Source organism: Lampetra fluviatilis, chromosome 52, assembly GCF_964198595.1.
Source record: "Lampetra fluviatilis chromosome 52, kcLamFluv1.1, whole genome shotgun sequence".
Taxonomy (NCBI): domain Eukaryota; kingdom Metazoa; phylum Chordata; class Hyperoartia; order Petromyzontiformes; family Petromyzontidae; genus Lampetra; species Lampetra fluviatilis.
The window spans coordinates 2,777,271-2,791,425 of NC_136326.1; the positions used below are offsets into that span (position 1 = coordinate 2,777,271).

At 50.5% G+C, this 14,155-nt stretch overlaps 1 protein-coding gene across 1 annotated transcript in view; it reads right to left on the reverse strand.

Moving 5' to 3' along the window:
* LOC144949083 (neurexin-1-beta-like) overlaps positions 1 to 676 on the reverse strand; it is a 559,393-nt gene extending 558,717 nt beyond the window's left edge. The window contains exon 1 of the mRNA XM_078878916.1: positions 442 to 676. Coding sequence (XP_078735042.1) covers positions 442 to 676 — 235 coding nt within the window. The remainder of the gene's footprint in view (positions 1 to 441) is intronic.
* Positions 677 to 14,155: the final 13,479 nt, after the last annotated feature.

The following is a 14,155-nucleotide window of genomic DNA, read 5'->3' on the forward strand; positions in this document are numbered from 1 at the left end:
GTTCTGTCAGCGAGTAGCACCTATGAAGGCCGGCACGGCGCACGAGGGGGTGGGTGGCCAGCACCACGCCCGGCCGCCTTTGTCTCCCCCGTGGCGATGTTTACTACACACCGCACCCAGGTACTCATTTGAGGCTGAGCCGACCTAGGGGAGGCCCATGACCTGTTCAAATAATCGTCACCGGTGTTGGCCGTGAGCGGAGAATCGAACTCGGTTCGTAGCGCCAATATCAGTGTATGAACCACTCGCTCGCTCGCTCCACTCAGCTCACTCACGTTTACGCAGCGATGCACTTTTGCCGATCCTGACGCCGTCATCTGGGCTTGACCACCTGCATGTGAAATTACAACCGTTGCCCTGCCATCTATCTACATGAAGCCGTACGGACAAGAGGAAGAACGTCTCACTCGCACCGCTCACTCACTCGGGAGCCGCACTCACCACGAGAGCGCAGGGAGGAGGGCGAATGAGCCGCGGTGAGCGGCCCGCGGTGCTTGCCCCCGACGATGATTTTGTGGATCGACACTGCCCCGTACAGCTCGCACTCGGCTGCCCCCAGAGCCAGACACAGCACGGCAAGGGGCAGCAGCAGCAGCCGCAGCAGTGGTGGCGGCGGCGTCGAGGAAGTGGAGGGCAGCTGCCGGGGCAGCACGGTCCATGGAGACGTGGGAGGCATGTTGACGTAACGGTATTATTATTATTATTCTCGAGGCTGTGTGAGCCGTGGGACCCTGTCACCATGATCTGCAAGGGGGCATCACCAACACCCCCCGCGCCTGCCCACCATCTCTCTTCCCGCGGGAAGAAGGGGGACAACGCAACTCCGAGCGACTGGGATGACGGCGGCGAGCGAGCGAGCGAGCGACGATCTGTCAATTCGATCTCGGAGTATCCCTCGGATCTTGCTTGCTTGCCGTCCGCGAGCGGGTCACCCACGATGGATGTTGGTTGGTCGCCCGTTGATTTAGGGGCTCGCGGCTGGAGGATGAGACGCAAACTTGCGTTGCACGCGCCGGTTCGCAGCGTGCAGAGTGGACGGGTGCCTCGCGCTTTCAGCTGCGAGCACGGGAATTGAATTTCAAGTCGACGCGGAAAAAAAGTTGATCGTGACAAAAATCGCCAAGAAGTGGCGACGCCTCGCCCCGCTGTTGCGCCGAGTTGATCTCGGGCCGGAGGAACCGGGTGACGGCGGCGGCGGCTGCGGCGATGATGATGATGATGGTCGTGGTGGTGTTAGCAGGTGGACTGCGAAGCGCTGTGATGTCCGCTGCCTCTGCTACTGCGTCTCGCTCGCGGGGATATCGAGCGCATTGCCTTGCGTAGGGGCAGCAGCAGTAACAGCAGCAGTAGCAGCAGTAGCAGCAGCAGCCCACGCGAAAACCCAGCCAGCAAACGCCGTCTCCGCTGCAGCCACCACCACCACGACCAAACAGTGGCGGCTCTCGCAGTTATTACTCGACACAAATCCGCGACCAGAGGAGTGCTTGTGCTGGATGGGGGGGAAGGGGTGGGCTGGGTGGCTGGGCAGGTTTGCGTGTCGAGGCGTGGGTTGTGTGGGTGGGGGGGGTAGAGAGGGAGTGGAGGGGAGGTAGCGGGGTGGGTGGGTGGGAGGTGAGATGCTTGGGAGGGAATTGGTGGGCAGGAGGGAGGGAGGGAGAGAGAGAGAGGGGAGGGGAGTGGCAGATCGAGAGAAAGAGAGAGAGGCGAGCGGCTCAATTCAACGCAGCGCTCGCTCGTCCTTCTCTCTCTCTCTCCCACACTCCGTCGCCCCCCCCCACTCGCCTCGCTCATGCAAATGCGACGCAGCTTGCCAAGGGGATAGGCGGTGAAGCGCCCGGTCCGTTCGCCGAGAGGTTTCCCCCCATACCCCCGGCACAAACGGGGGGTGGTGGGGTGCACGTTGTGGTGGTAGGGGGGGGGAGAGAGAAACGAGAAAAATAAATAACTAAAAAGGTAAAGATAAAAAGAGAAAACAAAAATAAACAAAAGAAAAAAATATGATAAAAAAAGAGAGAGTGGGGTGGGTGGTGGGGGGCACGTTGTGGTGGTGGGGGGGGGGGTAGGTGGGGGGAAGGGTAGGTGGGGGGAGAGTGGGGGTGGTGGGGGGCACGTTGTGGTGGTGGTGGGGGGGGGGGAGAGAGAAAGGCAGTGGGGGTGGTGGGGGTGGTGGGCAGATTTGGACAGCCAGGAATGATCGTGAAATGCGGCTTCGCTACTATCCGTGCGGGGCCGAGCAATGACATGCATATTAGGGGGCTGTTAAAATATTAATGCCGTAACTCACGAAATAATCTGCCGTGAAAATCGCCCCGAGTCCCCCGCTTCCCTTCCTCCACTGCCGAATATTCCCCGCCAGTGTTTTACGAGCCAGACATCTCCCCCCCCCCCACCATCCACCACCACTACCCACCAACCAACCAACCACCCACCGCCACCACAAGGAAACAACAACAACAACACAACAACAACAACTAGCGCTTACTCTCAACTGCTGTCCCCCACAGCCCCCGCCCCACACCCCCAATTATATTCTTAGTCTCTTACAAGACGTCCGGCTAGCGTGGAAGAGTAGGCCAAATACCCCTCTTCTGTGGAGGGAGCTCTCAAGAGCCGTGTGCCGGCCTTAATAATAGGGCTCGCTAACAGCACTTGGCCCAACGGTCTAAGGCTGCGAGAGGTGTCTATAGGGCATAATGATGATGATGGTATCGGTGAGAGCTGATATCGCCTGCGTGCACTCGAGTGCACTCACGGTACCCGCTTGCTCGCGTCCGACTGTCCGTCCGTCTGTGCATCCCTCCGTCCAATCTCTCCGTCCGACTGCCTCGTCTGTCTGTCCCTTCTGTCCGTTCTTACGTACGTTCTTACGCACGTCCGCCAATCTGTCTGTCCTTCCATTCGTTCGTCTCGCCGTCCGTCTGTCCATCTCCCCATCCGTCCGTCCGTCCGTCTCTCCGCCTGCTGCGCCACTGACCCAGCCACCCCCTTTCCACCGGAATTCGCGCGCGGCCAAGTCGATCACTTCTGAGCCCATTGCCATGAAATAACGACATTACACACGCGAATGAGGAGCGCTCCCTCGCATTCATCATCATCAGGCCGGGGAGACGGCGCTCCGCTGAGTTACCCTTCTCCTATCCCTGCCTCCTTACCCCCCCCACCCCCCAGGACCCCCCCCCCCCCCCCCCCCGCTACACCCCCAGACGCACGAAAACGGGGATACTCATTACTATAATTAAGCCATTCACCCAAAGTCCCGCATCGCTGGCAACGAATCGTGGGCCTGGTGTGAGTGCGAAGGGGGCCTGGGTTTTGTTTTTGGCTTTCATTCACGGATTTAACCCCCTTCTTGTTTGGGCGGGGGTAGGCGTGCATAGAGACCTCGTGGTGTAACACATGCGTCCCTCTTTCCCCGCGTCCACGCGGTGTGGCTTCTGGAAATGATGGCCAAGTAGTTAGGGCCATTCGCCAGTTAAAGGGAGCCCGCTGCGGTAGATTTAAGACTTAATTTCGAATTGTACGTGTATATATGTTGGGTTTTTTTTGTATTTATTTCGTGTTTTTATTTCGAAATTCTGTGCAGGAATACTTAACGCCATTATAGATGTGTCTTTTGGGAGAACGCAAAAAAATAAAAATGCTCGTTGCAAACATTTCACAATAATTTATCTTTCGAAGGTACGCCGCCTTAATTTCGAAAGGTAATAGCACCAACGGATGCGTAATTGTGTGTCCCTGGAAATCATCTGACGTGTTATCATAATAGCCTTAAAGGAGCGCCAATTAAACTCTCAATATATGTTTTAATATGACCGGATTATCTATATTATAAGACGCACTGCCCCCCCCACGTTCCCACCTTCTGTACCGGTGTATATGTGTGTTTGCGTGCGTGTGGAACCACGATTGCACGACTTTATTTGACTACCGGGCATCTTACAATCCAGAAAGTGTCGAACTTATAGACGCAACAACAACAAAAATGCGTAACAAACAAAAGAAGGACCGCAGACATTTGTGGCATTTGCAAAAAAAATTTAACCATCAACATTTATATCACCGTCAAAATAAATTTGAGCAAATGTTGAACCGGTGTCATCTTCATTAGGGCTCATCAGCACAATTTGAAGCTTTCGTGACTGCAAGGATTCATATTCTTAGGTTTTTTTGGTAAAGTCACGTAGGTAAAAATTTAAAATTAATAAAAGTAAAATAAAAATAAAATAAAAATCACGACGTTTCGGAGGCAACACAAGCTTCCGTCTTCAGGTGGAACCGTCACAGCACGATAGCTGTATCCTCTCACTTGACACAGCTATCGTGCTGTGACGGTTCCACCTGAAGACGGAAGCTTGTGTTGCCTCCGAAACGTCGTAATTTTTATTTTACTTTACTTTTATTAATTTACATTTTTTACCTACGTGACTTTACCGAAAAAAACCTAAGAATACTCATCAGCACGGTACGGTCACCACCGCTCACTGCTCTCACAGTCTGTCTCAGACCTTGTCGGTGATATCTTCTCAAATTTATTTTGACGATGATCCCAAGACCAGAGGGTAGCGCAATTTACTTATTTAGGAAATTATGGGGGGGGGGGGGGGGGGGGTTGCAGATGTCATAAACGGTGGTAATGAGTTTCACACGATTCCCATGTCTTTTTTTGCAATATCTTTTTTCCCCCAGCCTACTCTATCATTCCGTGGTGATGATGATGATGGTGGTGATGATGATGAGATTTTCCCATCATTTACAAATATGGCATTCAAAACGTAATGTAAACCTGAAAAACTCAGAATTAAGTTAGTTATGGCTGACATTATATGCATGCCTTGAATAGAAAATGTGTTGATAAGTATTTAAAGATTTTTGCATCGGAGCGTGGTGGGGGTGGGCTTAATTAGCTCAACAACTAAAAAGTGGGTCAGCTCATCATATCTCCTGGGACTAATTTGTCAGCAAGTTAACGATGGTGGAGGTGTTTTTCTATAATCATTAAAGACGGCGAGCGCAAACAATCTATACGGGTATGTCCGCACACCTGTCCAGCTCGCTTAATTATAACACAACAAAGCCCCCAGCCCACGTTTTTGCTGACTCAATCACAAGTTACTTTGCGGAGTGAAGCTAGAAGCGCGGCCCTGCATGTAGCGAGCGAACCTTGACTGCCGACAGAAGGGATTTCATCATGAGAGCGAGCTCGAGATGCGGTCCAAGTCACGTCTGTCAGTCATCGTAAGGGCACCAGAGCAGTGACAGACGCGATTGAGGTGTACATGTGTGTGTGTCTGTGTGTGAGTGTCAGTGTGTGTGTGTGTCTGTGTGTCTGTGTGTGAGTGTCTGTGTGTGTGTGTGAGTGTGTGTGTCTGTGTGTGTGTCTGTGTGTGAGTGTCTGTGTGTGTGTATGTGTGAGCGTGTGTCTGTGTCAGTCGACCCGTGGCACCTGGGTCTGCCCCGTGACCTCCTGCCAGCGGGCGTTCGACACTTCACGTGGCCTCAGGGTGCACATGGCCTGGCACAAGCGTCGTGGTGACGACACTGCGACTTAGTGGCGAATGGCGGTTGTTGTTGTGTGTGTGTCTGTGTGTGTGTGAGTGTCTGTGTGTGCGTGTGAGTGTCTGTGTGTGTGTGCGTGTCTCTGTGTGTGTGTGAGTGTCTGTGTGTGTGTGTCTGTGTGTGCGTGTGAGTGTCTGTGTGTGTGTATGTGGGGGAGCGGTAGTGTAGCGGTTAGCGCGCTGCGCTATGAACCCGGCGACCCAGGTTCGATTCCTGCTCACGGCCAACACCCAGTGACGATTATCTGAACCGGCCCTGGGCCTCCCCTAGGTCGACTCAGCCTCAAATGAGTACGGTGTGTAAACATAACCACTGGGGAGACAAAGGCGGTCGGGCGTGGTGTTGGCTACCGACCCCCTCGTGTACAGTCCCGGCCTTTATAGGTGCTCGCTAACAGCACTTGCCCCCAACAGTCTGTTCAGGCTATAACGAGGGGACCTTTGTCTTTATCTTTGTGTGCGTATTCGCGGTTGACTCAGCCTCAAGTGAGTACCTCGTGCTGTGTGTGAATACCACCACTGGGGAGACAAAGGCGGTCGGGCGTGGCGCTGCCCCCCCCCCCCCTCGTATACCGTCCCTGCCTTCATAGGTCCTCGATTTCCAGCACTTGCGAAGCCTTTCCGGGTTATATTTGTCGTTGTATTCGTTCTTGCTCGGCACGATGTCCGACGTTTCGCGCCACGTGCTGCTGAGAATTTCATCGACACCAACAGCGGCCGAAGAGGAAACGAGGACTCAATTCAATCTCCCGAATAGCCGTGGAGCGAAACGTCGGACATTAATGCCCGAACAGCAGCGTTGCTCGAACGCGAAAACAACATCGACTCTCCGCGCGGTCAAGACCGACGCAGGGGCAATGCGAATGCGAGTCGAGCGCCAAGCTCACACGCCTCGAACGGAGAATGGCGCCCTCGACTGGCCGCTAGAGTATCCGTGCTTTGGACTCGCGATGTTTATTGCCCGTGTGTGTGTGAGTGTGTGCGTGTGTGTGAGTGCGTGCGAGTGTGAGCGTGTGTGTGAGCGTGTGTGCGTGTGTGAGCGTGTGTGTGAGCGTGAATGTGCGTGCGTGCGTGTACGTGCGTGTACGTGCGTGTGTGTGAGCGTGAGCGTGTGTGTGCGTGTGTGTGTGCGTGAGTGTGCGTGTGCGTGCCTGTGCGCGTGTGCGTGCCTGTGCGCGTGTGCGTGCGCGCGTGCCTGTGCGCGTGTGCGTGCGCGCGCATTTACTTGTGTCGCTAACGCCACTTGCCCCAAGTGGGTCTTCGTCACTTGCGTTTGCCTGCGTACCGTCCACAATCAACGTGGGTTCACGTCTGAGTGATCTTAGTTAACGTCTGGGTTAACGTCTCATTTAACATCTGCGTTAAACTCTGAGTTCCCGTCTGAGTTCACGTCTGAGTTTCCATTCCCGCTCAATGGATTAACTTGCTGACCCGCCAATCATCGCAGTCGAAATAAAGATCGCGATTCTGGTTCTGATAACATCAGTGGAAAAATATCTGGAACCGGTCCCGGGCCTCCCCTAGGTCTACTCAACCCTTAAACGAGTACCCCCGTTGCTATGTCAAAACATTATCAGCACTGGGGAGACAAAGGCGGCCGGGCGTGTTTGCTAGCGACAACACTCCCTCCTACTCACCTTCACTTCACGACGGGTGCCGCGGTAGCGAGATGTTAACTACCTCGCCAAGTATACACGAGGTCGTGGGTCCTATCCCGACCCCTGACTCCTGTATATTTGGAGTGTGTGTGCCTCTCTCCCCGTGGTTCCGTGGATTTTTCTCCGGGACGTCCGTTTTTTCCCCTCCAACATTTAGACTCGACGTCGCGAGTTTCGAGTGTTTGGCGACTGCTAAACATGTCCACGTGAACACATTCCTGCGGAGGGAGCTGGTAGGAACGTTGGGTTGCTCGGTTAATGGCCAGGGTCAACGGCGGCGTGGTGTATTCCGCAAATATGCCTGACTGTGAGGGCGGGCACAAGCCGGCGTGAGTAGGTTAAACGTTGAGTTTCATAAGGGCACCACGGGGTGACCAGCCCCTCCCCACCCAGCCCCACCCCTCCCACCCCCCACCCAGCCCCACCCTCCCCACCCAGCCCCTCCCCACCCTCCCTTCCCCACCCAGCCCCTCCCCACCCTCCCCAACCCAGCCCCCCCCCACCCTCCCCTCTCCACCCATCCCCAACCCTCCCATTTTTGGATGCACGACGGACGGACGGACACAATAATCTCCTGTGGGCTGGTGGAACCACGTGGTTCCTACCAGTATAAGTCACTTCGTTGAGCTGTCAATTGTGAAAGCCAGATCGCTTCTGATAGAAAGCTTGACAGCTCAGTGGGTTTTTCGTGGTAAAATAATAAGTTTTAATCGTTTTTAATAGATACTCCATTCCCCCCCACCCCCTATTGAAATATGATATTGTTTATTTAAATATGAGCTAATTTGTTCTGAACAAATGGCTGAGTGTAAATTAAATTTTTCAGATTTGATTGCGCAGAGCTCTGCTTAAGATCAACAACATTTATTGCGACATGCCGGGATTTTTGTTTTAATAAAGGTGCACTCAAATAATTGTGCGTATAATCCGATGTAATCTGAACGCGCTTTTTCGTGTTTAAAACATATTGTTTTCAAACATTAGAAGGATTGCCTTTTATGCATGTTAAACAAATTGGACTCAAGTCGTTGCGTTTAATTGTCACGGCCGTAACATTTTCGCACAAAATAGAGCATCGGTTTAACTTTAAAATGAGAAAAAAACACACACAAATCTTCCGGCCACAAATCTTTTCCTCCAAACAATTCACTTCGCAAGCAACCGTGTGCACGCGTGTACGGTAATGCAGCGGTCAGTGCCACGAACCCGGCGACCCGAGTTCGATTCCCGCTCACGGCCAACACCAGTGACGATTATTTGAACCGGTCCTGGGCCTCCCCTAGGTCGACTCAGCCTCAAATGAGATATCTGTTGTGGTGTGTAAACATCGCCACTGGGGAGACAAAAGCGGTCGGGTGTGGTGCTGGCCACCCATCACCCTCTCGTGTACCGTTCCGACCTTCATAGGTGCTCGCTAAAAGCACTTGCCCCTACAGTCTGTTAAGGCTATGCTGGGGATCTTTGTCTTTGTTCTCCCCAGTGGTTTAATCTGAATGTAGAGATCTCCCTCTCATCAGCAGAACGACTGGGGTTCGAAGGGAAGATGTATTTTTCAGCAGGGAGTGGATATTTAAGCACCGTCGAGAAAATAATGCATCTGTTGCACTCAGTGGAGCTCTGATTAAATTAAATATGATTTGTTTGGGCGATGGTAAATATCTAAATATAGTCACGTGTGTGTATGTACGCATGTGTTTGCCTTGGCACTGTAGTGTTGTTTGCCATTTGGCTAACACGCAAAATAATCTGCACAAAAGGAATCCGTACAAAATGACTCAGAAATGCAACGCATTGATCGCGTCTGATAATGGGTTGGCTGGTTTGACTCTGCCTCAAATGAGCACCTGGTACGGTGTTCAAAACATCGCCACTACAGGAGACAAAGGCGGCCGGGCGTGGTGCTGGCCACCCACCCCCTCGTGTGCCATGCCGGGCTGTATCGGTGCTGGTTCGCTCACAGCACTTGCCCCAACAGTCTGTCAAGGCTATAGGGGGGATCTTCGTCTTTACGGTGGTGCACAAGCACAAACAACAAAAACAACACCTTTGTAAATAACACCGGGATTAGATATATATAACAGGGGACATATCAGACAATGGTCTTTTCTCAAGGGCAGCAAGCCCGCGCGTTGTCTAAGAGTGAGGCTTTGACACTGGCTCTGTGAGAATCCTGGATGGATCGTTCATCTCGCGACGTGATGCTGTTAGTATAAATCTGAAAGAAAGAAAAAAAAAACAGAGAAAAAACTCAGCTCATTTGAAAAGTAACACGGAGAAATGGTTGCCAGTTGGCAAAAATGGGACCTCTAATAACCTTGCAAGGAAGCTGAAGCAGCACTGCTGATTCCCAGTATTAAACCAGATTGTCAATTGTATTAGCAATGTACGATATGCAGTGCCCTTGCCAATAGCGTTCGTAAATCCAGCAGCATTTGTTTAACAAGTTGATGGGATCCAGGAGGTCAACACGGGTCCAGTCTTTTAGCTTTGCTTAAACAAATGCTGCTTGGTAATATTGGTCCCGAAAGCCAAATAGGCCGATAGACAAGAAACAGAATGAGAATATGTGTTCATGCGGGAGTCAATCAGATGTGCCGTGAGGCTCTTTTCTCACAGATGTGCAGTAGTTTTCACAGATGTCCAGTAGACGCACATTTTGCTTATACGAGCAACTTGTGCCCGTAGCAGACACCACGTGAAGGAGAGTCAAGGATGTGATGCAGGGGGAAATAAAAATGAATGGGGGATGGCAGGGGGGGGGCGGAGCGGAGTGAAGGAAGAGAGCAGAGAATGGGAAGTCGGAGTAAAAGGATGCGAAGTGAACGGAGGAGCTGGAATAACGGGGGTCAGGAGACATGAGGATGAGAGAAGAAGAGGCTGTTCCATCAGTCTCGTCACTCATGCAACTGCTGCTGCTGCTGCACGGATGAGCAGCGTCTGTTTTTGCAGCGGGTGGGGACAGAGGGGAGGGGTTCAGAGTGGGGGTGGGGACCGCACAGAAGTCACGTGTTCATCACGTAGAATGGAAATAATAAATAACAAAAATAAAACATAATAAAATAATTCTCACGACGTTTCGGCCACAACGCAAGCAGCCGTCCTCAGGTGAAGAACAGGTCTGTCGAGAAGACAGGACGGCTGCTTGCGTTGTGGCCGAAACGTCGTGAGAATTATTTTATTATGTTTTATTTTTATTATTTTATTATTTCCATTCTACGTGACTTTGCCGAAAGAACCAAGAAGATGAATCCCTGCAGCCACGAAAGCTTTAAATCTAAAAATAGAAGTCACGTGGTTTGCGGGAGGCTTGAGCTGATTTATAAACGCATTCACGTGGAGATACGATCCAGAGTTATGCTTGTGCTTTTAGTGCTTTTAGACAAAATATTGGGTAAGCACTGATTCACTCCCCCTCCCCGCACTCCCCACAAAAAGTCGACGAATCATCACAACTTTTTGGGATCGCGATTACGTCCAGGAATCGGTGATTTTGTTTGACTCGTTTGTTCGCCCCCTTTACGTCTCGTTTGTGTCTTTTGTTAACGTTGGAATCACATCGGCGAATCGATTGCGTCCGTTATCAAAGATGTCGTCCAACACACTTCATTCCCAGTCCACTGTGTGTTGCACCATGGCTATCAAAATCGTTTCTGGTGTTTTTTTTTCTTTTAATCGACGAATCGATGCACAGTTATGCGCCTATTAAAAATAAGCCACGATGTCAAAACGTGGCCCTCTCACGGCTGCATTTATTACACTGGTAAAAAAAAAAACATTTTTTCTGGCCTGGACTTTTGCAGCTGTTTTGGACTAACTGCAGGGTGCCGATTCCAAATCTGATCTCAGATTTGCTCTATCACATCTCATTTTATGTTATCGGCATACCCCATTTTAATTGATTTTACCCGAAATTAACTCTGTCACTTATGATTGCAAGTTGTTGCGAGTTAGTGACTGCTTTAGTGTTAAAATATGGTGCTGTATTTTTAGGATAGTATGTTTATAATATAATTTTAATGTAGATATCCACATTTATTTAATATATTTCATCTGCAGTTTTTATTGAAAATGCAATATTTGATATCTCAAAAACCTGATGTGATAGACAAAAACTGATGCCAGATTTGGAATCAGCACCCCAAAATTGCATTAAAACCCGTTCGAATACCTTATGCCAGAAAAAGTGTGTTGACCAGTGTTATTCGAGATACCAGCACATATGTTTCTTTCTTACAAAAACCGTACGTTGGGTAACGAACGTGGAAGGCGGACACGAATTTGCACAAACCCCTCCACGGCAAGACGACGCTCACAGTCAGATAAGGACACGGAGACAACCGGAGCATCCACTGACAAAGCAATGCTTCACCGTTATCTCCGCGGGCTGGTCCTTAACACGATGCGATATCTGCTGAGTGAAGGAGTTTCGTAAGGGTGGGGGAGGTGGGGGGGGTATTCATTCATTCCATGACATGACCGATGATCTATCCGCTGCTGGATGATTCGCGCGCCCCCCCCCCCCCACAGTCTCTCGAGGCTTCGAGATGACACACGATCCATCTCGCGCCTGCGCTACGAACTCATCTCGTCGTTCCATCTTTTCATGAGTGTCTTTCAGGGTTGGTCCCATTGTTTTTAGCCGCGGGGGGGGGGGGGCATTGCGTTCCTGGTCTCTCTGGTCCATTGTTCCGTTGTTCCGTCAGCCCTCTCCTTGTGACGTGTTCCGTTCACGGAGGGGGGGGGTCTAGTTCGTGTTTGACTCTCGGTAAATTGGCATCGCGCTGCTTTTTGTGTACTTTTCAGTGTGTGTGTGTTTCTTTAGTCATCGTCCCATAATCTTCATCAAAAGTCCGCGTTGCTGAGCCCCGTACATCGACGCTGGAAACATGCAACGATTGAAAACGTCCCCCTAGAGCGTAGTATAGTGGGGGGGTTTTGTTGTTGTGTAAAATCGCGTGAATATAAATGTGTCGTTAAACCTACCACCACCACCCAGAACAGGCAATTCGTAACGTTTGTGTCACGTGCACAAAGCATGCAAATTCGTTACTAGCACGGCACAGCGGTTGGCGTGTTGGAGAGTAAAACCCGCGACATTTACAAACCTCTATTATGGACATTATTGTTCTCGAAAGCTCACGTTTTGAACTCCTCTGGAGCAGCTGCTTATCAAACGTAGTTTTGTCCCGCGGACGACCCAAGCCGATGCAAACATTTCCCGCGGATCACCCAGCCCCACTCTTCCTCACCCCTGGAGAGAAATCCCATTCACTTCCTACTCACCAAATAGCACTCACACAACACGATTAATATTACCGGAACATACAAAGGTTTTTATTTTTTAAACGCAAATATAAGTGTGTGTGGGGGGGGGGGGTTTGTAGGCGGGGGCCGGCATTTAGATGTTATGGTTATGGGGTAGTTTATCTAACGTCTATTCTACATTGAATATCGCGAGTAAAAAAAGATGAATTTCCGAAACAAACACTGTCATTATTGTCATTGGCATCACCGTTGCGGACCACTGCCTCTGTGAAATCACGTGCCCTTGCAGGCACACTAGCGTGGTTGCTCTTCATTATTAAGCTCAGATATTGGGGGGGGGGGGGGGCACGCAAAAGCCACGTGATTTGCTGGAGGCTTGAAACTGATTTGAGTACAGATGGATTTCCTCCAAGCAGTTTAGTCTCATCTTCCTGCACGTGTAACAAGAATACGCACCCACATTCATCCAGCAAGAGCGTTGACAAAGGTGCTGCTAATTAATTTTTATTTGATAGTAAATATGCAGTAAACACTTTGGATAAATTCGTTGAAGCAACGAAGATATATATATATTTTTAAATAATTATAATCAGAATCTTCATGCATCCTGGAGAAATCCGATTACCTACGAAGCTCTTCTTCACAAATGCCCAGTGAAAGGCGCACGATATTTGACGAACGTAAACGACCGTGAAGGCCCGGAGGAAGGAGAGGGTGGTGGGGGGTGGGGGGTGGTGGTGGGTGGTGGTGGGTGGTGGTGAGTGGTGGTGGGGGGGGGGTGAGTGGTGGATCTGCAGTAGTGGGGGTGTGCGCACTGCAGCAGTCTTGCCTCTGCGTTTCTTCATTTGTTTACCCAGATGATGAGCGAGCTAGTGAGCGAGCGTGCGTCTCAGCTAATCACGGCGCTGCACGGGCGTGAGTGTTTAATGAAAAGTAAACGTGAAATTTTTAGAGTTGCTTTTCATTAACGCAATTACCGTTCCCTTGCATTGAGCGTTGAGAGCACGACGCCGCTGCTTTGAGTCACTGTCATTTATGTCTGAGAAATATTATTAAACATCGCTCTGGTTTAAACATCGTTTTTTTAAATTTATGTTTCACTTCGAACGTTTTCGCAATTACCGTTCCGTCTGTCTCGCTCTGTTGCTACCGTTCGCGACTTGCCCATCATCAACCTCCTGCTTGCTGTTTTACAATTATTAACTGAACCGGTCCTGTGCCTCCCCTAGGTCGACTAAGCCTCAAATGAGTACCTGGTGCGGTGTGTAAACATCGCCACTGGCGAGACAAAGGCGGCCGGGCGTGGTGCTGGCCACCAACTTCCTCCTGTGCCACAGTGCCGGCCCTTCATAGATGCTCGCTAACACCCCTTGCCCCAACAGGCTGTCAAGGCTATACGGGGGATCTTTGCCTGATTTGCAGTGTAAGCATTGCGACTAGATTTGAAGTGTTCGTGACTGCAAGGATCCATACTCTTTGTTTTTTTGGTGAAAACAAAATAAAATACAAATAAAACAACGAAATTAAATCGCGACGTTTCGGAAGCAACACAAGCATCCGTCATCAGGTGTGACTGCTCCAGCAAAATTACTGTAGCGTATGAAGAGAGCTATTTAGAGACACGCGTTTATATAAATACATATTATATTTAAATAAACACGTGTTTATATAATACTG